Source organism: Oncorhynchus masou, chromosome 24 (genome assembly GCF_036934945.1).
Source record: "Oncorhynchus masou masou isolate Uvic2021 chromosome 24, UVic_Omas_1.1, whole genome shotgun sequence".
In the NCBI taxonomy this organism is placed as follows: Eukaryota; Metazoa; Chordata; class Actinopteri; order Salmoniformes; family Salmonidae; genus Oncorhynchus; species Oncorhynchus masou.
The window spans coordinates 97,224,103-97,250,466 of NC_088235.1; the positions used below are offsets into that span (position 1 = coordinate 97,224,103).

At 43.3% G+C, this 26,364-nt stretch overlaps 1 protein-coding gene across 1 annotated transcript in view; it reads left to right on the plus strand.

The window, feature by feature from the left end:
• The first annotated feature begins 1,613 nt into the window (after positions 1-1,613).
• Positions 1,614-26,364, plus strand: part of LOC135513090 (desmoglein-2.1-like) — a 37,354-nt gene continuing 12,603 nt past the window's right edge. The window contains 11 exon segments of the mRNA XM_064935784.1: positions 1,614-1,804; positions 6,635-6,763; positions 7,561-7,716; positions 9,598-9,736; positions 10,072-10,241; positions 10,595-10,729; positions 18,218-18,403; positions 18,574-18,898; positions 18,901-19,078; positions 22,981-23,123; positions 24,662-24,883. Coding sequence (XP_064791856.1) covers positions 1,742-1,804; positions 6,635-6,763; positions 7,561-7,716; positions 9,598-9,736; positions 10,072-10,241; positions 10,595-10,729; positions 18,218-18,403; positions 18,574-18,898; positions 18,901-19,078; positions 22,981-23,123; positions 24,662-24,883 — 1,846 coding nt within the window. The 5' untranslated portion in view covers positions 1,614-1,741.

A 26,364-nucleotide genomic window follows, 5' to 3' on the forward strand; every position in this document is an offset into this window, starting at 1 on the left:
GGTAAGTCTGTTTTAGTTAATTGTCCTGCTGAAAGGTGAATCTGTCTCCCAGTGTCTGTTGGAAAGCAGACTTTTCCTTTAGTGTTTTGCTTGTGTTTATTTTTATTCTCCTAAAAAAAACTCCTTAGTCCTTGCCGATGACAAGCATATCCATAACATGATGCAGCCACCACCATGCTTGAAAATATGAAGAGTGGTACTCAGGGATGTGTTGTGTTGGATTTGCCCCCAAACATAACCTTTTGTATTCAAGACAGAGTTAATTTCTTTGCAACAATTTTTGCTATTTTACTTTAGTGCCTTATTGCAAACATGATGCATGTTTTGGAATATTTTAATTCTGTACAGGCTTCCATCTTTTTACTATGTCATTTAGGTTAGCATTGTGGAGTAACTCCAATATTGTTGCTCCATCCTCAGTATTCTCCTATCACAGCCATTAAACTCTGCAACTGTTTTAAAGTCACCATCCTCCTCATGGTGAAATCACTGAGCGGGTTCCTTCTTTTCCGGCAACTGAGTTAGGAAGGATAACTGTGTCTTTGTTGTGACTGGGTGTATTGATGATACACCATCCAAAGTGTAATTAATAACTTCACCTTGGTCAAAGGGATATTCAATGTCTGTTTTTTATATATTTACCCATCTACTAATAGGTGCCCATCTTTGTGAGGTATTTGGAATCATCCCTGGTCTTTCTGGTTGAATCTTTGTTTGAAATGCACTGTTCAACTGCGGGACCTTACAGATAAATGTATGTGTGAGGTACAGGGATGAGGTAGTCTTAAAATAATTATGTTGAACACACAGAGTTAGTCCATGCAACTTATTATGTGACTTGTTAAACAAAACAGGTATGGTCATTGTATTTCCACACCTATTTCAAAATAATTACCCCCAAATAACTTTCCCTCTTAACATTATAATCAGTCATACGTGCTTAGCAACCATACTTCCTCCAGTAATCAACTTTTTTTTCATAAGGTACTAGGGTTTGAATAATTCCACACACTGCAAATAACGCTCCACTAATTCTCACTGGTTTTTACACAAAAATCCCATCACACCCAAGACAGGTATGGCTCCTAAATGGCAAACTGTTCCCTATATAGTGTACTACTTTTGACCAGGGTCCATCAAAACTAGAGCACTTTATAGGAAATAGGGTGCAATTTGGGACTGAGCCAAGCTGTAATTCACAGCTGGCTTATCAGACAAGCTGACGTTGATGACTTTGTTTTCCTTTGTTGATGTTTTATCAACTGAGAGTAATTCTGTGTCACAAAGTGCACCTTTCTTTCTATGTAGTGCACTACTTATGACCAGGGCCCATACGGCTCTGATCAAAAGTAATGCACTATATAGGGAATAAGGTGCCATCTGTGTCACAACCTAAGACAGGCAGAGCCAGTTTAAGTGTTAGTGCGACCGCCCTGGCTGGAAGGCACTATAAAGTATACCAGCCTGCCAGCTCCCTGTGTCAGCACCACACAGGAACACACCTTTCAAAAATATTCACCCAGAGGAAGAGAGGGGGAGAAGGGGTAAGCTACATGCTGTAGCTGTCCAGTGTCCCTGAGGAGAAAGTACATAAGACACCTCCCTCCCCTCATATTTAACACCCCCCTCATGAATTCTCAAGACTAAATTCTACATTCTGAGGGAGAGAGTAAGACTAAAGAGAGAGGGGGACTGTACTGTACATTAACTGTCTGTATGGTACAGACTCTATAACACTGTCATGGCTAGGGCTAGGGTCAGGCATGCAGGAGTCTGCCTGCTGCTTCTGCTGATTGTGGCACTGGTGAGTACCCCTGGCGCTTTATTGAAATATGATGATTTATATTGAAATGTAAATATAAAATGTTGAAGGAGAGCCTGTTATTGCAAGTAGATATTTTATGCTTCAGGTTAGGTCATTTGATTGCAATCTGCTGTCTTGTATTAGTCTTAATTAGGCATGAGCCTTATTAAATGTGCTTTATAAAAACACCTATTTGCTCTTGTGCCGCAAAGCTGGAAGCACAACTTTAAACACTGTTGATGCCTCATTAGCAGGGTTCCCCAACTGGCGGCCCATGGGTGGTTTTATTTGGCCCCCCAATCTTTAAAAAAATATTATTTTTTTTGTGACACAAAAGACTGAAAACATCAGGAAATCAGCTCCAAGTGATTTTAATTTAAGAAATCTGTTCCCAAGTATTCTCACAGATAATAGAGAGACACGTGATTGTAAACAAATGTAAGCAAGGTTTAAAATGATTATGTTTTAGTCAAACATTATATCTGTTTGGGCTTCTTGCGGTCAATTTGCAGTCTAGAAATAATTTGTAATTATGTTCCGGCCCCGTGACCATCCGCTCAAGAAAAAAATTGTCCCGTGGCTGAATGTAGTTGATGATCCCTGCTCTATAGCTGAAAGAAGTTAGTGTCAGAGAACATTCTCTTTTTCTAATTACAAAGTTGCTTGTGCAACGTTGTTGAGAAACAAGTTATTGCAGAAGCCCATTCATTCCATGCAGACAAGCACAATGACCATCATTATGAGTGATTTATGCAGTGAAACAATATACTATGCATGATTCTTCAGTGTGGATTCATTCTTCAGTGCTGTGTGTTGTGAGTCAAAGAGGCTAAGTAGTATTTTACTTTGGTCTTTGTTGCATCTTGGTCTTTATTATTGCTTTAACCCATTAGCCATTAGCCATTGTAATCTTATAAGTGCTGTTTACACTGAGTGTACAAAACATTAGCAACACCTTCCTAATATTGAGCTGCACCTCCCTTTGCCCTCAGAACAGCCTTAATTTGTCGGGCATGGACTCCACAATGTTTCGAAAGCGTTCCACAGGGATGCTGGCCCATGTTGACTCCAATGCTCCCACAATTGTGTGAAGTTGGCTGGATGTCCTTTGGGTGGTGGACCATTCTTGATACACACAGGAAACTGTTGAGGGATAAAAACCCAGAAGCGTTGCAGTACTTGACACACTCAAACCGTTGCGCCCTTCCATATCTCAATTGTCTCTAGGTTTAAACATCCTTCCTAAATTTGTCTCCTCCCCTTCATCTACACTGATTGAAGTGGATTGAACAGGTGACCTTGTCAGATAACCTGTTGTATAACAACATGGCCTGAGGGGTTCAGTGTATAGTCTGAGTACATAATGTACAAGTAAGTGGATGGTAGTTGCAAAGAAACAGCAGCTCGCTCTGTTGAAACATCAGCCTTTGCAGTAGGTACACAGTCTGCCTCCATAACACCCCAGGAAGGTATGGAACAGTGGTGACACCATAGAGATCCCATAGTTCAGGACTCTCTGCAGGTGTTCTATATGAAATATAGCACATTACATATGGCTGACATAGCCAGTGGGACATCAGTTTGGGATCATAGCTCTCATTTACAGTTACATTTAAGTCATTTAGCAGACGCTCTTATCCAGAGCGACTTACAAATTGGTGAATTCACCTTCTGACATCCAGTGGAACAGCCACTTTACAATAGTGCATCTAAATCATTTAAGGGGGGGGGGGGGGGTGAGAAGGATTACTTATCCTATCCTAGGTATTCCTTGAAGAGGTGGGGTTTCATCTGGATTCACCTGGCCAGTCTATGCCATGGAAAGAGCAGGTGTTCCTAATGTTTTGTGCACCCAGTGTGTACAGGTAAAGGTTAAAAAAAAATTTTTAAAAAGCAAGAAAAAGCCACATGGGCACAATTAAAATCATAACTTGTTCCAGGTTCCTCTCAACTGACCTTAACCCATTCCAGGAACAGCACAATCCAAAACAGAGAGAGAGGGAGAAGCTGAAAAATGTAACCGCTCATTCAAATACCTGTGAAGTACTTCCAACAGAGATACTTTGTTTGACATGCAATGCAAATAATATAGGTCACTAAAAATCAACAGAACATACACACACTTGTTGGGAAAGGGGATACCTAGTCAGTTGCACAACTGAATGCATTCAAACGAAATGCGTCTTCCACATTCAACCCAACCCCTCTGAAGCAGAGAGGTGCGGGGGGCCTCCTTAATCAACCTCATTGGCTCCTGGGGAGCAGTTGCTGGAGGTTAAATGCCTTGCTCAAGGGCAGAACTTCAGATTTTTCCAATTTACTGGGTCAGCAATTCAAACTAGCATCCTTCCAGTTATTGGCCCAATGCTCTTAACCACTAGGCTACCTGCCGCCTCATTGCAACACCATGTACTGTTCATGTAGCCTCGTGCCTCAGGTTAAAAACATACTGTAACAATCCGGGTGTCGTGGGTGTGGAGTCAAAGGCAGGAGACAGAGAGTACAATGCTGTGCTCTTTAATGCACTAAACGCACCTCAGGGTGCTAACAATGATCACGGCCCCAAAACACAGGGAATGTCAAAATGACGATTCAAAAAAGGCACAACTAGGAACTAACACGTTCCTCTGATACAGAGCAGAAGGTTACAAAGAATAATCCCGCACAACAACCAGGCGGGCCGGCTGTCTAATAAAGACAAACTAATCATTCACACAGGTGCTACCAATAAACATACAAGGAGGGGGAGAAAAGACAATCAGTGGCAGCTAATAGGCCTGTGACAACCACCGCGGAGCGCCACCCGACCGGGAAGGGAAACCTCCCTCAGTCGGACCCGTGACACATACAGTATGATTACATTTTTATTTTGTAGAAAGCAATTGACAAAGGCAGGAAAAGACAGATCTATTTCGCTCAAGCAATAAACCTCTGTGCTCAACACTAACTTTCTCCCCAGCTAACAGGAGGTGTGGACGCTATAGGGGACAAAATGTTCCTCTCTAGAAAGAGAGACAGGCCACAATCCAGGACATGCATTATGTACATGTTCAAACACAGCTTATAGGCTATAGGCTAGATACCATACACCAGGAATCATCAACTAGATTCAGCCGCTGGCAGATTTTTTTATTGAGAAGGTCTGCAAATTGACTGCAAGGAGCCCAAACAGATATAATATTTCACAAAACATAATCATTTCAAACCTTGCTTACATTTGTATACGATAACATACATCTCTCTATTATGCGTGGGAATACTTTGATACCGATTTCCAAAATACATTTGAAAAAATCTGGTGTTTTTATAGTCCAACATTAAAAATATTAAAACAATTTGCTAAGAAAACTTGGGGGGTAAGTAAAATCATCCAAGGGGCAATTTCAGCCCGCTGGCCGCCAGTTGGGGAACCCTGCCATGCAATCAAAAGGGGACCTTTGCGCTCAGAAGCTTGGCTGGTGCGTAAAACTCACAAACAGAAACAAAATGTCTAATCGGTCCACGCTCAAAAAGCTGTAACATAAAGCTTAATTAATATTTTTTTCACTACATCAGGTATAGCGTACACAGATGTTTAGGCATTGCAGACTTTTTCAGTGTGCAGGTACAAATCTTTTTAATTCGAAGCAGCATTTGTAGGGAACACAGGTGATCAACCGATGAGCAGCAGGTGCTTCTAATTTGGGTTGCCACTCATCTGACAATCAGGGATGTGACTTCTCTGGTCTATCTATATACAAGGTTTTGTACCTATACACTGAAGAAGGCTGCAAAACTGAAATGTCTGTGTACACTATCCCTGATGCAGTGAAAATAAAAAACTACATTTAAAAAGAAAGTAAGCTTTATGAAATATCTTTTTGAGTGCGGACCTATCACATCTTTTGCATATGGTGTGATGGATGAGAGTATTTCTTTATCTGATCAGACAGAAAACAGACGCAACCCGTCTGTAGCCATAATCCGCCTTATTTCTGTGCCAACAGTCAGTCAGCCAGTCAGTGTCAGTCAGTGTCTCTCTCACACACACACACACACACGCACACACACACACACACACACACACACACACACACACACACACACACACACACACACACACACACACACACACACACACACACACACACACACACACACACAACTAGCAATGAGGAATTGGCTCAGGGGGGCCAGAACTGATTGAATTGGCCTGGACTGATTGAATTGGCCCGGAATCAGGTGTCGGACTTTGCACGAAATCAAAATGAATGACTGCCCAGAATCGGCCCAAGTACATCGGTCCGTTTCCATCTACCGGGAATTTTATACTTACATTTTATACATACAAATTATATCCATCCACAAAAAAACATTTTGTGTCGGAGGAAACACCATACACCTGGTGACCGTGTCAGCGTGCATGCACCTGGCCAGCCACAGGATTTGCTATCACCACGATGGAACAAGGACATTCCGGCCGGCCAAACCCTCCCCTAAGTCGGGCGACGCTGGGCCAATTGTGTATTGCCTCATGGGTTTCCCGGTCACGGCCGGCACAGGCCTCTGATTGCATTGATCTAATTGAGGGCCTTAAAGACAATGATCAGAACTACAACAGCATTTTTATTCAACACTTTTAGAAATCATGAAACACGCTTCTCAACTTCTACTCGCAGGGACTACCTTATTTATAATAAGGTGGAGGCCTATATGGAGAAAATCAGAACTCTTATTATATATGACAATAGGCAAATGCATGGAAACAATATTTATTTCCAGTCTAGTGTCCACAGACGTTAACTGTATAAGATTACCCGTAACTCTGAATGTGCTCTTTTGATATTCCAGGTTATCAGTGCTGACGCAGAAGCAGAGATGCAAAGAAAGAATCTCAGGAGACAGAAGAGAGAATGGATCCTGCCTCCTGCCAAAATCTACGAGAATACAGACTACACAAAAAGAGAGTACATTGCCAAGGTCTGCGAAATGAAGACACAAAGCAAAACCTGACGAATCATAATGACTACTGAAATAAGCTGAAATCCGCATAAAGTGAAACTGCGCCACTGTTCGCACATTTCTTATTTTGTTGAGCTGTACTTGATTGAGCTTGCCTGTCTGGCACAATGGAATCAATGTAATAGTTCCAAAAGTGCAAACCCACCCCACCCATCTGGCACCCCAGGCGGGCTCAATAAAATAATTATTTGAAAGAATACAACCACTATTTAAAACTCAGGTCTGTTCTGTGGATGGCATGAGAAACTAAGCGCTTGGAGGAATGAAACTAGGAACAGGTTTCTAACACATGGTTGCCAGAGTGGCATTGGCAGGCTAGGCTGATGAGCATAAGTCTGGGTATTATGTTCACTTGGTTCATGTGAGAAAAGGAGGCAGAGATTCAGGTTACCAGCCTGTTTCATCTAGAGAGACATAGAAGTTGATTGTTGTGATGCTTATTTGGATGCAAATAAGCAATTGGGCATAATCCTTAATCGTGAGTCACTCCATCCTGGCAGAAGTGGTTTTAGTCCTATGGAATTTTAACACATGATAAACAACTATACTGACAACATAGATACATATAATTAGATGAAATACATGTCATTAGAAATAATTAATTTAGGCATGTAAAAAACATGTTTTTAAAACGTCAGGCAATAATAGAAACTTTTTAAATGTATGGATCATTGAGGAACTCCACAAGTTATATTCAGGTGTGATTATCCCTTTGTCTCTGTTTCCTTATGTTTGAATGTAATTTGTTTGTTCAGATCCGCTCTGATAAGGACAAAGAGGCGAAGGTGGAGTATTACCTGGCAGGGAAGGGGGCTGACAAACCCCCCTTTAACCTTTTTATTGTCAACCCCGAGAACGGCTTTGTACGCATCACTGGCATCCTGGACCGGGAGAAATGCAACGTGTACAACGTGAGTCTCCTTGACATTGTGAAGATGTCATCTATAAGAATTACATGGCAGTTATGACAGCAGCTTATAAGGTGTTTGTTAATATGTAACTGAAACAATATAACCCATATACAGTGCCTTGCGAAGGTATTCGGGCCCCTTGAACTTTGCGACCTTTTGCCACATTTCAGGCTTCAAACATAAAGATATAAAACTGTATTTTTTTGTGAAGAATCAACAATAAGTGGGACACAATCATGAAGTGGAACGACATTAATTGGATATTTAAAACTTTTTTAACAAATCAAAAACGGAAAAATTGGGCGTGCAAAATTATTTAGCCCCCTTAAGTTAATACTTTGTAGCGCCACCTTTTGCTGCGATTACAGCTGTAAGTCGCTTGGGGTATGTCTCTATCAGTTTTGCACATCGAGAGACTGAAATTTTTTCCCATTCCTCCTTGCAAAACAGCTCGAGCTCAGTGAGGTTGGATGGAGAGCATTTGTGAACAGCAGTTTTCAGTTCTTTCCACAGATTCTCGATTGGATTCAGATCTGGACTTTGACTTGGCCATTCTAACACCTGGATATGTTTATTTTTGAACCATTCCATTGTAGATTTTGCTTTATGTTTTGGATCATTGTCTTGTTGGAAGACAAATCTCCATCCCTGTCTCAGGTCTTTTGCAGACTCCATCAGGTTTTCTTCCAGAATGGTCCTGTATTTGGCTCCATCCATCTTCCCATCAATTTTAACCATCTTCCCTGTCCCTGCTGAAGAAAAGCAGGCCCAAACCATGATGCTGCCACCACCATGTTTGACAGTGGGGATGGTGTGTTCAGGGTGATGCGCTGTGTTGCTTTTACGCCAAACAAAACGTTTTGCATTGTTGCCAAAAAGTTCAATTTTGGTTTCATCTGACCAGAGCACCTTCTTCCACATGTTTGGTGTGTCTCCCAGGTGGCTTGTGGTAAACTTTGAACAACACTTTTTATGGATATCTTTAAGAAATGGCTTTCTTCTTGCCACTCTTCCATAAAGGCCAGATTTGTGCAATATACGACTGATTGTCGTCCTATGGACAGAGTCTCCCACATCAGCTGTAGATCTCTGCAGTTCATCCAGAGTGATCATGGGCCTCTTGGCTGCATCTCTGATCAGTCTTCTCCTTGTATGAGCTGCAAGTTTAGAGGGACGGCCAGGTCTTGGTAGATTTGCAGTGGTCTGATGCTCCTTCCATTTCAATATTATCGCTTGCACAGTGCTCCTTGGGATGTTTAAAGCTTGGGAAATCTTTTTGTATCCAAATCCGGCTTTAAACTTCTTCACAACAGTATCTCGGACCTGCCTGGTGTGTTCCTTGTTCTTCATGATGCTCTCTGCGCTTTTAACGGACCTCTGAGACTATCACAGTGCAGGTGCATTTATACGGAGACTTGATTACACACAGGTGGATTGTATTTATCATCATTAGTCATTTAGGTCAACATTGGATCATTCAGAGATCCTCACTGAACTTCTGAAGAGAGTTTGCTGCACTGAAAGTAAAGGGGCTGAATAATTTTGCACACCCAATTTCAGTTTTTGATTTGTTAAAAAAGTTTGAAATATCCAATAAATGTCGTTCCACTTCATGATTGTGTCCCACTTGTTGTTGATTTTTCACAAAAAATACAGTTTTATATCTTTATGTTTGAAGCCTGAAATGTGGCAAAAGTTCGCAAAGTTCAAGGGGGCCGAATACTTTCGCAAGGCACTGTATATATATATATATATATATATATATATATATATATATATATGTATATATATATATATATATGTATATATATATATATATATATATATATATATATATATATATATATATATATATATTATATTATTTCCCGCCTGTCCCAGTTGACTGGAGTGGCCAGGTACAGAAACGGGACCTTGGCGGAAGCAGATATTCCTCTGCAGATTCATGTCATTGATCTGAACGATAACTCACCTTACTTTGAGCTCCACTCTGGGTCCATCGCAGAGTCCAGCAAAGCAGGTACATGACATTTTTTAAATTGTCACAAGTGCAGTGAAATGTTTTGTTTTACAGGGTCAGCCATAGTAGTACAGCACCCCTGGAGAAGATTGGAGTTAAGGTGCCTTGCTCAAGAGCACATTGACATATTTTACACCTTGTCGGTTCGGGTATTTGAACCAGCAACCTTTCAGTAACTGGCCCAACACTCAAACCGCTAGACTACCTGCCGCCAAATGCCCTCATATAAGACAGTGTTTAACAAATCCAGAAACACATAGAGGTTGCCTCTTGCCTTTGGAATAACATGTCTCACAATGTCCTCTCCCATTGCCCCCTGCCCTGTGAAACATCAGGCACAGAAATCATGCAGATCATAGGGAAAGATGATGATCAGGAGGGGAGCATCAACTCTAAGATCCATTACAAGATCCTCAGCCAGAAACCAGCAGGGTCCGGAGCTATGTTCACCATCGATGAGAATACAGGGAAACTCTTCGTAAAGGATGCCAGACTGGACAGAGAGGTGCACTTGATGAGGCCTTGACAGCCCTACAAACTGTCTGTATCAGAGGAGGCTGCTGAGGGGAGAACGGCTCATAATAATGGCTGGAATGGAACAAATGGAATGGCATCTGGAAACCATGTGTTTGATACCATTCCACTGATGACACTCCAGTCATTACCACGAGCCCGTTCTCCCTAATTAAGGTGCCATAAACCTCCTGTGGTCTGTATGGTATTTTCAGACTATTTGGTAGCCAGAAGAGTCAAGTGTATACCAGGCAAGCTCAATCAAAAGCAGCTAAAATATTAACTGAACCAAGGTCTGATGTGAAATAGCAGTGTATAAAAGTCTCTTTGCTCTATCTTTTCTAGACTCACGATTCGTACACTATAATCGTCCAAGGGACAGATATGGGCGGGGCAGCTGGAGGCAACACGGGAACAGGAACTGTGGAAATAAAGGTCCTGGACATCAATGACAACATCCCCACACTGGAGAAGGGGCAGGTAAAAGATACAGCCGAGGTTTCAACCTTTCCTGAGATTGTTTTACATGCTGTGTTTTCCATGCCAGTGGGTCACAATCTGGGAATGATATTAATGATTAATAATAAATGTTTATAATATATTTCCTCATTTTACTGAGGTTATCCTTCAAATACATACAGTGCCTATAGAAAGTCTACACCCCATTGAACTTCTAAAAATATTTTGTTGCGTAACAAAGTGTGAATAAAATTGATTGATTTGTATTTTTTTTGTCAACAATCTATACAAAATACATGTCAATAGTGTAAGATTTTTTTTTCTTTTAGATTAATGGAAAATTAAACAAATATATTTTGATTACCTAAGTATTCACCACAATGAGTCAATACATGATAGAAACACCATTGGCAGCAATTACAGCTGTGAGTGTTCTTGGATAAGTCTTATAAGAATGGTGTAACTTGTATTGTGCAATATGGTACATTTTCATGTCTTGCCATAGATTTTCAAGCAGATTTAAGTAAAAAATGTAACTTGGCCACTAAGGAACTTTCTCTGTCTTCCTGGTTAGCGATTCCCGTGTAGATTTGGCTAGGTTATTGTTCTGCTGAAAGGTGAATTCCTCTCCCAGTGTTTGGTGTAAAGCAGACTAAATAAAGTAGGCTTTCCTCTAGGATTTTACCTGTGCTTAGCTCCATTCCGTTTCTTTTCATCCTGAAAAACTCTCCAGATGTCAATCATACCCATACCATGATGCAGCCACCCCCATGCTTGAAAATATGGAGGCAGTTACTCAGTGATGTGTTGTGTTGGATTTGCCCCAAACATAAGGCTTTGCAATTTTTTATTTTTTATTATTACTTTAGTGCCTTGTTGCATACAGATGCATGTTTTGGAATATTTGTATTTTGTACATTTGTATTCTTCTTTTCACTCTGCATTTTGGTCATTATTATGGTCACTACAATGTTGTTGATCCATCCTCAGTTTTCTCCCATCACAGCCATTGAACTCTGTAGCTGTTTTAAAATCACCAATGGCCTGACATCCCTGAGCAGTTTCCTTCCTGTCTTGCAGCTCAGTTTAGAGGGATGACTGCATCTTTGGTGTGTCTGCGTGGTTTTGTTATGTACTTGAGTGAAGACCCAAAAGCGGTTTTAACAGAAAACAGAGTTCTTTAATGAAAAAACAGGAATGGCATAAATCCTCTTCCGACGTTGTCAATGCACCTGCCAGGCCGACTCCGACAGGATAGGACAAGGTGGAAGCAAACGAGACGATAGCTTGCTTCTGGCATGAAAAACACAAACAAGAATCTGACACTGAAAGTAGCAGGAACAGAGAAAGAAATAGAGACCTAATCAGAGGAGAAAGAGAGAACAGGTGGGAAAGGATGAATGAGCTAGTTAGGGGAGATGTAGAACAGCTGAAGAAGGGGAGACAGAGAAGGTAACCTAATAAGACCAGCAGAGAGAGACAGAGTGAAGAGAAAGGACAGGAACAGACATAATAAGACATGACAGTACCCCCCCCCACTCACCGAGCGCCTCCTGGCGCACTCGAGGAGGAAACCTGGCGGCAACGGAGGAAATCATCGATCAGCGAACGGTCCAGCACGTCCCGAGAGGGAACCCAACTCCTCTCCTCAGGACCGTACCCCTCCCAATCCACTAGGTACTGATGACCACGGCCCCGAGGGCGCATGTCCAAAATCTTACGAACCCTGTAGATAGGTGCGCCCTCGACAAGGATGGGGGGGGGGAGGGACGAGCGGGGGCGCGAAGAACGGGCTTAACACAGGAGACATGGAAGACCGGGTGAACGCGACGAAGATAGCGCGGGAGAAGAAGTCGCACTGCGACAGGATTAATGACCTGAGAAATACGGAACGGACCAATGAACCGCGGGGCCAACTTGCGAGAAGCTGTCTTAAGGGGAAGGTTCTGAGTGGAGAGCCATACTCTCTGACCGCAACAATATCTAGGACTCTTGGTCCTACGCTTATTAGCGGCCCTCACAGTCTGCGCCCTATTACGGCAAAGTGCCGACCTGACCCCCTTCCAGGTGCGCTCGCAACGCTGGACAAAAGCCTGAGCGGAGGGGACGCAGGACTCGGCGAGCTGAGATGAGAACAGCGGAGGCTGGTACCCGAGGCTACTCTGAAAAGGAGATAGACCGGTAGCAGACGAAGGAAGCGAGTTGTGGGCGTACTCTGCCCAGGGGAGCTGTTCTGACCAAGACGCAGGGTTACGAAAAGAAAGACTGCGTAAAATGCGACCAACAGTCTGATTGGCCCGTTCGGCTTGACCGTTAGACTGGGGATGAAAGCCGGACGAGAGACTGACGGAAGCCCCAATCAAACGGCAAAACTCCCTCCAAAATTGAGACGTGAACTGCGGGCCTCTGTCTGAAACGACGTCTGACGGAAGGCCATGAATTCGGAAAACATTCTCGATAATGATCTGAGCCGTCTCCTTAGCAGAAGGGAGCTTAGCGAGAGGAATGAAATGAGCCGCCTTAGAGAATCTATCGACAACCGTAAGAATAACTGTCTTCCCCGCTGATGAAGGCAGTCCGGTGATAAAATCTAAAGCGATGTGAGACCACGGTCGAGAGGGAATGGGAAGCGGTCTGAGACGGCCGGCAGGAGGAGAGTTCCCAGATTTAGTCTGCGCGCAGACCGAACAAGCAGCGACAAATCGACGCGCGTCACGTTCCCGAGTGGGCCACCAGAAACGCTGGCGAATGGAAGCGAGCGTACCCCGAACGCCGGGGTGGCCGGCTAACTTGGCAGAGTGGGCCCACTGAAGAACGGCCGGACGAGTAGGAACGGGAATGAACAGAAGGTTCCTAGGACAAGCTCGCGGCGACGGAGTGTGAGCGAGTGCTTGCTTTACCTGCCTCTCAATTCCCCAGACAGTCAACCCGACAACACGCCTCTCAGGGAGAATCCCTCGGGGTCGGTGGAGACCTCAGAAGAACTGAAGAGACGAGATAAAGCATCAGGTTTGGTGTTTTTTGAGCCCGGACGATAAGAAATAACAAACTCGAAACGAGCGAAAAACAGAGCCCAACGAGCCTGACGCGCATTAAGTCGTTTGGCTGAACGGATGTACTCAAGGTTCCTATGGTCAGTCCAAACGACAAAAGGAACGGTCGCCCCTCCAACCACTGTCGCCATTCGCCTAGGGCTAAGCGGATGGCGAGCAGTTCGCGATTACCAACATCATAGTTACGTTCTGACGGCGATAAGCGATGAGAGAAAAACGCACAAGGATGGACCTTGCCGTCAGAGAGAGAGCGCTGAGAAAGAATGGCTCCCACGCCCACCTCTGACGCGTCAACCTCAACAACAAACTGTCTAGAGATGTCAGGTGTAACAAGAATAGGTGCGGATGTAAAACGATTCTTAAGAAGATCAAAAGCTCCCTGGGCGGAAACGGACCACTTAAAGCACGTCTTAACAGAAGTAAGGGCTGTGAGGGGAGCTGCCACCTGACCGAAATTACGGATGAAACGACGATAGAAATTCGCGAAGCCCAGAAAGCGCTGCAGCTCGACGCGTGACTTAGGAACGGGCCAATCAATGACAGCCTGGACCTTAGCGGGATCCATCTTAATGCCCTCAGCGGAAATAACGGAACCGAGAAAAGGGACAGAGGCGGCATGAAAAGTGCACTTCTCAGCCTTCACATAAAGACAGTTCTCCAAAAGGCGCTGGAGGACGCGTCGCACGTGCTGAACATGAATCGGGAGAGACGGTGAAAAAATCAGGATATCGTCCATGTAAACGAAAACAAAAATGTTCAGCATGTCTCTCAGGACGTCGTTAACTAGTGCCTGAAAGACAGCTGGAGCGTTAACGAGGCCGAAAGGAAGAACCCGGTATTCAAAGTGCCCTAACGGAGTGTTAAACGCCGTCTTCCACTCGTCCCCCTCCCTGATGCGCACGAGATGGTAGGCGTTACGAAGGTCCAATTTGGTGAAAAACCTGGCTCCCTGCAGGATCTCGAAGGCTGAAGACATAAGAGGAAGCGGATAACGATTCTTAACTGTTATGTCATTCAGCCCTCGATAATCCACGCATGGGCGCAGGGACCCGTCCTTCTTCTGAACAAAAAAAAACCCCGCTCCGGCGGGAGAGGAGGAGGAGACTATGGTACCGGCGTCGAGCGAAACAGACAAATAATCCTCGAGAGCCTTACGTTCGGGAGCCGACAGAGAGTATAATCTACCCCGGGGGAGTAGTTCCCGGAAGGAGATCAATACTACAGTCATACGACCGGTGTGGAGGGAGAGAAGTGGCCTTGGAACGACTGAACACCGTGCGCAGATCGTGATACTCCTCCGGCACCCCTGTCAAATCGCCAGGCTCCTCCTGTGAAGAAGAGACAGAGGAAACAGGAGGGATAGCAGACATTAAACAGGTCACATGACAAGAAACATTCCAGGATAGGATAGTATTACTAGACCAATTAATAGAAGGGTTATGGCGCACTAGCCAGGGATGACCCAAAACAACAGGTGTAAAAGGTGAACGAAAAATTAAAAAAGAAATGGTTTCGCTATGATTACCAGAGACAGTGAGGGTTAAAGGCAGCGTCTCACGCTGAATCTTGGGGAGAGAACTACCATCTAAAGCGAACAAGGCCGTGGGCTCCCCTAACTGTCTGAGAGGAATGTCATGTTCCCGAGCCCAGGTCTCGTCCATAAAACAGCCCTCCGCCCCAGAGTCTATCAAGGCACTGCAGGAAGCAGATGAACCGGGCCAGCGGAGATGGACCGGAAAGGTAGTGCATGATCTTGAAGGAGAGACCTGAGTAGTTGCGCTCACCAGTAGCCCTCCTCTTACTGATGAGCTCTGGCTTTTACTGGGCATGAGGTGACAAAATGACCAGCGGAGCCGCAGTAGAGACAGAGGCGATTGGTGATTCTCCGTTCCTTCTCCTTGACCGAGATGCGGATACCCCCAGCTGCATAGGCTCAGCATCCGAGCCGGCGGAGGAGGGTGGCAGTGATGCGGCAGGTGGCAGTGATGTGGAGAGGGGAGCAACGGAGAACGCGAACTCCTTTCCACGAGCTCGGCGACGAAGATCAAACCGTCGCTCTATGCGAATAGCGAGAGCTATTAAGGAGTCCAGACTGGAAGGAACCTCCCGGGAGAGGATCTCATCCTTAACCTCGACGAGGAGACCCTCCAGAAAACGAGCGAGCAAAGCCGGCTCGTTCCAGTCACTAGAGGCAGCGAGAGTGCGAAACTCAATAGAATAATCCGTTATGGATCGATTCCCCTGACATAGGGAAGACAGGGCCCTGGAAGCCTCCTCCCCAAAAACAGAACGGTCAAAAACCCGTATCATCTCCAAATACTGGTTAATACACTCAGCCCTCGCCTCCCAGATTGCCGTGCCCCACTCACGCGCCCGTCCGGTAAGGAGAGAAATGACGTAGGCGATGCGGGCTGCGCTCCTGGAGTAAGTGTTGGGCTAGAGAGAGAACACCACATCACACTGAGTGAAGAATGAGCGGCACTCAGTGGGCTCCCAGAGTAACACGGCGGGTTGTTGATCCTGGGCTCCGGAGACTCGGAAACCCTGGAAGTGGGCGGTGGATCGAGGTGGAGTTGGTGAACCTGTCTTGTGAGGTCGGAGACTTGGACGGCCAGGGTCTCAACAGCATGTCGAGCAGCAGACAATTCCTCCTCGTGTCTGCCTAGCATCGCTCCCTGGATCTCGACGGCGGAGTGAAAAGGGTCCGGAGCCGCTGGGTCCATTCTTGGTCAGATTCTTCTGTTATGTACTTGAGTGAAGACCCAAAAGCGGTTTTAACAGAAAACAGAGTTCTTTAATGAAAAAACAGGAATGGCATAAATCCTCTTCCGACGTTGTCAATGCACCTGCCAGGCCGACTCCGACAGGATAGGACAAGGTGGAAGCAAACGAGACGATAGCTTGCTTCTGGCATGAAAAACACAAACAAGAATCTGACACTGAAAGTAGCAGGAACAGAGAAAGAAATAGAGACCTAATCAGAGGAGAAAGAGAGAACAGGTGGGAAAGGATGAATGAGCTAGTTAGGGGAGATGTAGAACAGCTGAAGAAGGGGAGACAGAGAAGGTAACCTAATAAGACCAGCAGAGAGAGACAGAGTGAAGAGAAAGGACAGGAACAGACATAATAAGACATGACAGGTTTAATAGATTATACACAGTATCATTGTTAACTTGACCATGCTTAAAGATATATTCAATGTCTGATTTGTTATTGTTACCAATCTATCAATCACTGCCCTTCTTTATGAGGCTTTCGGAAATCTCCCTGGTCTTTGTAGTTGAATCTGTGCTTTAAATTCAATACTTGACTGAGGGACCTTACAGATGTTGTATGTAATGAGGACAGAGGAAGGGGTAGTCATTCAAAAATCATGTCAAGCCCTATTATTTCACACAGAGTGAGTCCCATGTAACTTATTATGTGATTTGTTAAGCCACATTTTTCAGTGGTGGAAAAAGTACCCAATTGTCATACTTGAGTAAAAGTATAGATATGTTACTAGAAAGTTATTCAAGTAAAAGTCAGCCAATAAAATACTACTTGAGTAAAAGTCTAAAAGTATTTGGTTTTAAATATACTGAAGTATCAAAAGTAAATGGAATTGCTAAAATATACATAAGGATCAAATGTAAAAGTATAAATAATTTAAAATTCCTTATATAATGCAGCAGATGGCACCATTTTCTTGTTTTAAAAATTGACGGACAGCCAGGGGCACACTAAAACACTCTGATATTATTTACAAAAGATGCATTTGTGTTTAGTGAGTCCGCCTGCCCAGAGGCAGTAGGGATGAACAAGTGTTCTCTTGATAAGTGTGTGAATTTGACCATTTTCCTGTCCTGGTAAGCATTCAAAATGTAACGAATACTTTGGGTTGTCAGGGAAAATGTAGGAAGTAAAAAGTACAATATTTTCATTAGGAATGTAGTGAAGTAAAAGTTGTAAAAAAAATAGTAAAGCACAGATACCCCCCAAAAAATAGTACTTTCAAGAATTTTTACTTAAGTACTTTACACCACTGCAAATTTTACTTCTGAACTAATTTAGGCTTGCCTAAACAAAGGGGGAGAATACTTATGCAATGACTATATTTTAGTTATTAAATATGTAAACATTTGTAGAATTTTATTTTCAGTTTGACATTACGGAGTATTTTGTTTAGATCAATAACAAAAAATTAAAATTAAATATATCTCAATTCCACTTTGTAACGCAACAAAATGTGAAAAAAGTTCAACGTGGTCTAGACTTTCTATAGGACTGTATCTGGCCGCCATTCAGCTAGCACAATCAGATGTCAAACTATAGCTTGGCATTTATATTTGTACTGTACCATTGTAACGTGGGGGATTAAACAATAAAGGGACCTCAGCCTGTTACCTATGGCAGAAACATACTGTATAAAATACTGTATATTTGTTGAGACTGATCCCTGCCATTGTTCTGTCAGTATGCAGGGAACGTTGACGAGAACATTGCTGATGTCATTGTGATGAGGATCAAAACAGTGGACAGAGATCTAGAATACACAGATAACTGGCGGGCCGTCTTTCACATCACCCAAGGCAACGAGGATGGACTCTTCTCCATCGAGACGGACCAAGACACCAACGAAGGCATTCTGAAGCTGATCAAGGTATGACTGGACTCTAAGACCTCACTCAATGTTGTTTGGACATTTTGAGCTTATGTTATCTGACTGTATTTTCACATATGGTTTGAGTTGTCAAACTCAGTTCTGTAGATGCCTATTGACGCAGTATGTCTAAGAGTTTAATATATTTTTTCCTCATCTCAAACCCGCAGGCAGTAGATTTCGAGGAAGTCCAGAAATTAGAACTTGGAATAGTCATTGAGAACGTAGCTCCTTTTGTTGTAGGGAGTGCTGTAGCGATGGATGTGGATGTTAATGCTGGGGGGGGGGGAGGGCCGGGAGCTGGAACTGGAGATGGGGTTGGAGCTGGAGCTGGGGCAGGCGCTGGAGCAGGAGCTGGTGTTGAAGTAGGAGTGGATGTTGGGGGAGATGTGGGGGTGAATGCAGGGGTGGTTGTTGGGGCTGGGGTTAAACCAGGAGTTGGGCCTGGGGTTAAGCCTGATCCCAATGGGAAGCCGAAACCAAAGCCAAAGCCTAAAGGGGGAAGAACTACCCGATTTCGATCGCAGTTAACAACATGCCGGAAGGTCCAGCATTTAAGCCCAGCACCAAACCTGTGTCTGTCTCTGAGGATCCCAACAAAATGCCGAAGGACGGAGTGATCGCCTCGTACCCTGCTGTGGATGGAGATACAGGGGAGCCTGCTGAGAACGTCAGGTTAGTGGGCTGACCAAGGAAACGACCAGAAACGGGTAAAATTATCAGTCAAATCAAATCAAATTTTATTTGTCACATACACATGGTTAGCAGATGTTAATGCGAGTGTAACGAAATGCTTGTGCTTCTAGTTCCGACAATGCAGTAATAACCAACAAGTAATCTAACTAACAATTCCTAAACTACTGTCTTATACACAGTGTAAGGGGATAAAGACTATGTACATAAGGATATATGAATGAGTGATGGTACAGAGCAGCATAGGCAAGATACAGTAGATGGTATCGAGTACAGTATATACATATGAGATGAGTATGTAAACAAAGTGGCATAGTTAAAGTGGCTAGTGATACATGTATTACATAAGGATGCAGTCGATGATATAGAGTACAGTATATACGTATGCATATGAGAAGAATAATGTAGGGTAAGTAACATTATATAAGGTAGCATTGTTTAAAGTGGCTAGTGATATATTTACATCATTTCCCATCAATTCCCATTATTAAAGTGGCTGGAGTTGAGTCAGTGTCAGTGTGTTGGCAGCAGCCACTCAATGTTAGTGGTGACTGTTTAACAGTCTGATGGCCTTGAGATAGAAGCTGTTTTTCAGTCTCTCGGTCCCAGCTTTGATGCACCTGTACTGACCTCGCCTTCTGGATGATAGCGGGGTGAATAGGCAGTGGCTCGGGTGGTTGATGTCCTTGATGATCTTTATGGCCTTCCTGTAACATCGGGTGGTGTAGGTGTCCTGGAGGGCAGGTAGTTTGCCCCCGGTGATGCGTTGTGCAGACCTCACTACCCTCTGGAGAGCCTTATGGTTGAGGGCGGAGCAGTTGCCGTACCAGGCGGTGATACAGCCCGCCAGGATGCTCTCGATTGTGCATCTGTAGAAGTTTGTGAGTGCTTTTGGTGACAAGCTGAATTTCTTCAGCCTCCTGAGGTTGAAGAGGCGCTGCTGCGCCTTCTTCACGATGCTGTCTGTGTGAGTGGACCAATTCAGTTTGTCTGTGATGTGTATGCCGAGGAACTTAAAACTTGCTACTCTCTCCACTACTGTTCCATCGATGTGGATAGGGGGGTGTTCCCTCTGCTGTTTCCTGAAGTCCACAATCATCTTCTTAGTTTTGTTGACGTTGAGTGTGAGGTTATTTTCCTGACACCACACTCCGAGGGCCCTCACCTCCTCCCTGTAGGCCGTCTCGTCGTTGTTGGTAATCAAGCCTACCACTGTTGTGTCGTTTTGATGATTGAGTTGGAGGCGTGCGTGGCCACGCAGTCGTGGGTGAACAGGGTGTACAGGAGAGGGCTCAGAACGCACCCTTGTGGGGCCCCAGTATTGAGGATCAGCGGGGAGGAGATGTTGTCAGCGGGGAGGAGGGTACTATGGTGTTGAATGCCGAGCTGTAGTCGCTGAAAAGCATTCTCACATAGGTCTTCCTCTTGTCCAGATTGGTTAGGGCAGTGTGCAGTGTGGTTGAGATTGCATCGTCTGTGGACCTATTTGGGCGGTAAGCAAATTGGAGTGGGTCTAGGGTGTCAGGTAGGATGGAGGTGATATGGTCCTTGACTAGTCTCTCAAAGCACTTCATGATGACGGAAGTGAGTGCTACAGGGTGGTAGTCGTTTAGCTCAGTTACCTTAGCTTTCATGGGAACAGGAACAATGGTGGCCCTCTTGAAGCATGTGGGAACAGCAGACTGGTATAGGGATTGATTGAATATGTCCGTAAACACACCAGCCAGCTGGTCTGCGCATGCTCTGAGGGCGCGGCTGGGGATGCCGTCTGGGCCTTCAGCCTTGCGAGGGTTAACACGTTTAAATGTTTTACTCACCTCGGCTGCAGTGAAGGAGAGACCGCATGTTTCCGTTGCAGGCCGTGTCAGTGGCACTGTATTGTCCTCAAAGCGGGCAAAAAAGTTATTTAGTCTGCCTGGGAGCAAGACATCCTGGTCTGTGGCGGGGCTGGATTTCTTCCTGTAGTCCGTGATTGACTGTAGACCCTGCCACATGCCTCTTGTGTCTGAGCCGTTGAATTGAGATTCTACTTTGTCTCTGTACTGACGCTTAGCTTGTTTGATAGCCTTACGGAGGGAATAGCTGCACTGTTTGTATTCAGTCATGTTACCAGACACCTTGCCCTGATTGAAAGCAGTGGTTCGCGCTTTCAGTTTCACGCAAATGCTGCCATCAATCCACGGTTTCTGGTTAGGGAATGTTTTAATCGTTGCTATGGGAACGACATCTTCAACGCACGTTCTAATGAACTCGCACACCGAATCAGCGTATTCGTCAATGTTGTTATCTGACGCAATACGAAACATATCCCAGTCCACGTGATGGAAGCAGTCTTGGAGTGTGGAGTCAGCTTGGTCGGACCAGCGTTGGACAGACCTCAGCGTGGGAGCTTCTTTTTTTAATTTTTGTCTGTAGGCAGGTATCAGCAAAATGGAGTCGTGGTCAGCTTTTCCGAAAGGGGGGCGGGGCAGGGCCTTATATGCGTCGCGGAAGTTAGAGTAACAGTGATCCAAGGTTTTTCCACCCCTGGTGATCAACAGTAATATAAAAGCTAAGATGCCAAAAACATAAGAGGGTGATTCCTCACAAAAGTAAAACAAAAAAAGACCACGTTTTTGAGGATTTCCACTAAATGTAATCCATAGACGGGTCCTTTGGAGGAAAGATTGTTGACATATATTTGACATTTGCATCTTAAAAAGCCTAACTGAGAAATAATGAATTTAATTATGACATTTTGTGACATTTCGGCCTGACCCAAGCCTCTTTGAGACTCCATGTTGTAGGTGTTACAAAGCTAAAGTTGGTGTAGTATTTTGATTTCAATTACACATTTCTTACATACATTTAAGAATATTAAAAAATATAACATTTTGATTTGGCAAATGTTTCTCTACATTGTTTAACATAATACTCTACGGGCATATCAAAGTTCCATAGTGGGATCACTGTTAGTTTTTAACGTTATGGCCCATTTTATACAGAGAAATTGGAAAAGTAGGCAGTGTACCCAATCACATCCCTCCTTTTACTTGTATCATTGCACATCCTGCAAATAACTAGCAAAGGGCGACCATTTGTTATCCTTTTCACGTTCACTCTGTTAGTAATGCTTACAAATTGGGTCACAACACTAAAAATAGCAGATCCCACTTTGATATGCCTGTAGATTATATTATGTTCAACAAGATATTGACACATTTGCCAAATCAAAAATTGTATATTTTCAATATTCATGTTAATATTCATAAATGTGTGTAGGAATTGTTTTGAAATGTGAATATTTTTTAATTGAACCTTTATTTAACTAGGCAAGTCAGTTAAGAACAAATTATTTTTTACAATGATGGCCTACCAGGGAACAGTGGGTTAACTGCCTTGTTCAGGGGCACAACAACAGATTTTTACCTTGTCAGCTCAGGGATTTGATCCAGCAACCTTCCAGTTCGCTCTAACCACTAGGCTACCTGCCCAGCGGCCTTCGATCCAGCAACCTTCCGGTTACTGGCCCAACGTTCTAACCACTACAGGCTACCTGTAGTAGTAATTTGGAAATCAAATTACTACTACACAATTACAGAGCAAGCGGTAAATTTTCATATGACACCAACTTTTGCTTTGTACAGATTAAACATGTCTTTTTACAAATATTCCAACTTCAATTAATTATTTACACTTTAAGATACAAATGTCAAATATCTGTCTTACAATCCTTTCTCCAAAGGACCATTAGCCTAAAATAATTTAGTGGTGAAAATCCAAAATAATGGTATTTTTTGTTTTTGTTCATTAGGAATCGCCCAAGATTTGACATATTCAGACTCTTAATGTGTCTGTAAGTTGTCTTGTTAATATTAATCCATATTCCTCACTGCCTTTTCCAGGTATGCCAAAGCCTATGACCCAGACAACTGGGTGACCATCGATGACAAGACAGCTGAGATAAGACTTATCAAGACGCCAGATCGAGAGTCTAAGTTCTTGGTGAATGGGACATACTTTGCCAAGATACTCGTCATTACCCAAGGTACTGTAAGATACTTTAGTGTCTAGCTAGGGCTTAATACAGAAATTGACTAAAATACTGACTATCATCTTCATTCTTCTTCATTCTTCGACATTAATATGAAGGTTAGCCTGTTAGAAATTAGCCTCAACAGTAACTGTCATAAATACTTCTCATAATTCAAAATGATCTTCTTGTCATGCTGTTGGCCCAGGCCTTGCCACTGAGTTTCTAATCTAATACAGCTGGGTGTGTTGCTCAACTCTCATCCTCCCTTAACAAGTTCAATGTTTATGAGAGCGGGTGGAAATATTTGCCGGAGATAATTCATCTTGGAAAAAGCACAGCAGAGACCGGTCCTTTTAAACAGCTTAACTATTCTGGGTGTAGGCTTATTGCTCAACTAAGGGAATCAAATGTGATGACGATGGAGAGATGCCTGTCAAAAACAACAACATGAAGCAACACGTCTATCCATGAGAAATGAAAACTAATCAGAGTCCAGAAAATAAAAATGCATAGATACAGTGCCTTCGTAAAGTATTCAGACCCCTTGACTTTTTCCACATTTTGTTACGTTTCAGCCTTATTCTAAAATGGATTAAATAAAATGTTAAAAATCCTCTGCAATCTACTCACAATACCCGATAATGACAAAGCAAAGCAAACAGGTTTTTAGATTTTTTCCCTCAAATTTATTAAAAGAAAAATCAGAAATACCGTATTTACATAAGAAAATAGACCCTTTTCTATGAGACTCGAAATTGAGCTCAGGTGCATCTCGTTTCCATTGATCATCCTTGAGATGTTTCTAATTTGAGTCCACCTGTGGTATAGTCAATTGATTGGACATGATTTGGAAAGGCCTGTCTATATACGTTTCAACAGTAGACAGTGCATGTCAGAGCATAAAACCAATCTATGAGGTCAAAGGAATTGTCCATAGAGCTCCGAGTCAGGTATGTGTCGAGGCACAGCTCGAGGGAAGGGTACCAAAACATTTCTGCATGTATTGATTCAAGGGGTTCAATACTTATCTAATCAAGATACAGTAGAGTGTTTTATTTATCTTTTACAAATGTTAGAATTTTTCTTCTACTGACATTACAGAGTATTTTATGTAGATTGTCGACAAAACATGACAATTAAATCCATTTTAATCCCCTTTGTAACAACAAAATGTGGGAAAAGTGAAGGGATGTGAATACTTTCTGAAGGCACTGTAAACTAAAATGAAGGTCCCAGAGCTACACAAAAGGTGATATCTAGAACCGTGCAGAATCCTTTCCACAGAGGGTTTAACATGGAACCCAAAAGCATTGTTCTTGGAACCAAAAAGGGCTCTCCTATAGGGACAGCCAAAGAACCCTTTTGGAACCAATATTTTTAAGAGTGTATTAAGCCAAAGTAATGTCCCTGTGGTAACACTTCACTCAATGCTGAAAGGTACAGTATAATGCAATATGATCCAGTTACAATGCATTATAAGACTTGTCATTAGTATGCCTGAAACGGTGGTCTGTATGAGTTTGACTATGAAAACATCTATTGTTTTACAGATATGCCCTCTAAGACAGCCACGGGCACCATAGCCATCCAGGTCCAAGACTTCAATGACCACTGCCCCATGCTGACTACTACCTATGAGAGCGTGTGCTCGGGCAAACATACGGTCAACGCCACCGCGTTCGACGAGGATATCTCGCCCAATGGAGCTCCGTTCACCTTCACCGTGGTGGCTGAGGGGACACGTGGCAAATGGGAAATAGAACACATCAATGGTAAGAACAGTACAGGAACATGTACAGTGCTTTCAGAACGTATTCACACCCCTGGACTTTTCCACATTTTTTGGTGTTACAGCCTAAATTTAAAAATTTTTAGTCACTGGCCTACACACAATACAGTACCCCATAATGTCAAAGTGGAATTATGTTTTTCGAAATTTGAACAAATGAATGAAACATTTAAAGATGAAATGTAATAAGTACGCAACCAATTTGTTATGGCAAGCCTAAATAAGTCCAGGGATAAAAATGTGTTTAATAAGTGACATAATAAATTGCATGGACTCACTCCACTATGGCTATTTATAAATAAAAAATACAATTGTGCCGTCTGGTTGGCTTAAAATAAGGAATCAGTGTATTTTAGCAATTATATTTACTTTTGAAACTTAAGTATATTTCAAACCAAATACTTTTAGACTTTTACTTTTTTTACTGGGGGACTTTCACTGTTACTTGAGTCATTTTCTATTAAGGTATCTTTACTTTTACTCAAGTATGACAATTGAGTACTTTTTCCACCACTGTCAACAACCAATTTGACAGAGCTTGAAGAACTTTGAAAAGAACAATGGGCAAATATTGTGCAATCCAGGTGTACAAAGCTCTTAGAGACTTACCCAGAAAGACTCACAGTGGTAATCGCTGCCAAGGGTGTTTCTAACATGTATTGACTCAGGGGTGTGAATACTTATGTAAATGAGATATCTGTATTTCATTTAAATCCATTTAAAAAACATGTTTTCACTTTGTCGATATAGGGTATTGTGTGCAGATTGGTGGGAAAAAAATATTTGATCCATTTTGAATTCAGGCTGTAACAACAAAATGTGGAATAAGTCAAGGGTATGAATACTTTCTGAAGGCACTGTCCATTGTCTATCTATAGCTACAAAGAGTGTAGCTATTCCCTCCGCAAGGCAATCAAACAAGCTAAGCGTCAGTATAGAGACAAAGTAGAATCTCAATTCAACGGCTCAGACACAAGAGGTATGTGGCAGGGTCTACAGTCAATCACGGATTACAAAAAGAAAACCAGCCCCGCCACGGACCAGGATGTCTTGCTCCCAGGCAGACTAAATAACTTTTTTGCCCGCTTTGAGGACAATACAGTGCCACTGACACGGCCTGCAACGAAAACATGCGGACTCTCCTTCACTGCAGCCGGGGTGAGTAAAACATTTAAACATGTTAACCCTCGCAAGGCTGCAGGCCCAGACGGCATCCCCAGCCGCGCCCAGACTAGCTGGCTGGTGTGTTTACGGCCATATTCAATCAATCCCTATACCAGTCTGCTGTTCCCACATGCTTCAAGAGGGCCACCATTGTTCCTGTTCCCAAGAAAGCTAAGGTAACTGAGCTAAACGACTACTGCCCCGTAGCACTCACTTCCGTCATCATGAAGTGCTTTGAGAGACTAGTCAAGGACCATATCACCTCCACCCTACCTGACACCCTAGACCCACTCCAATTTG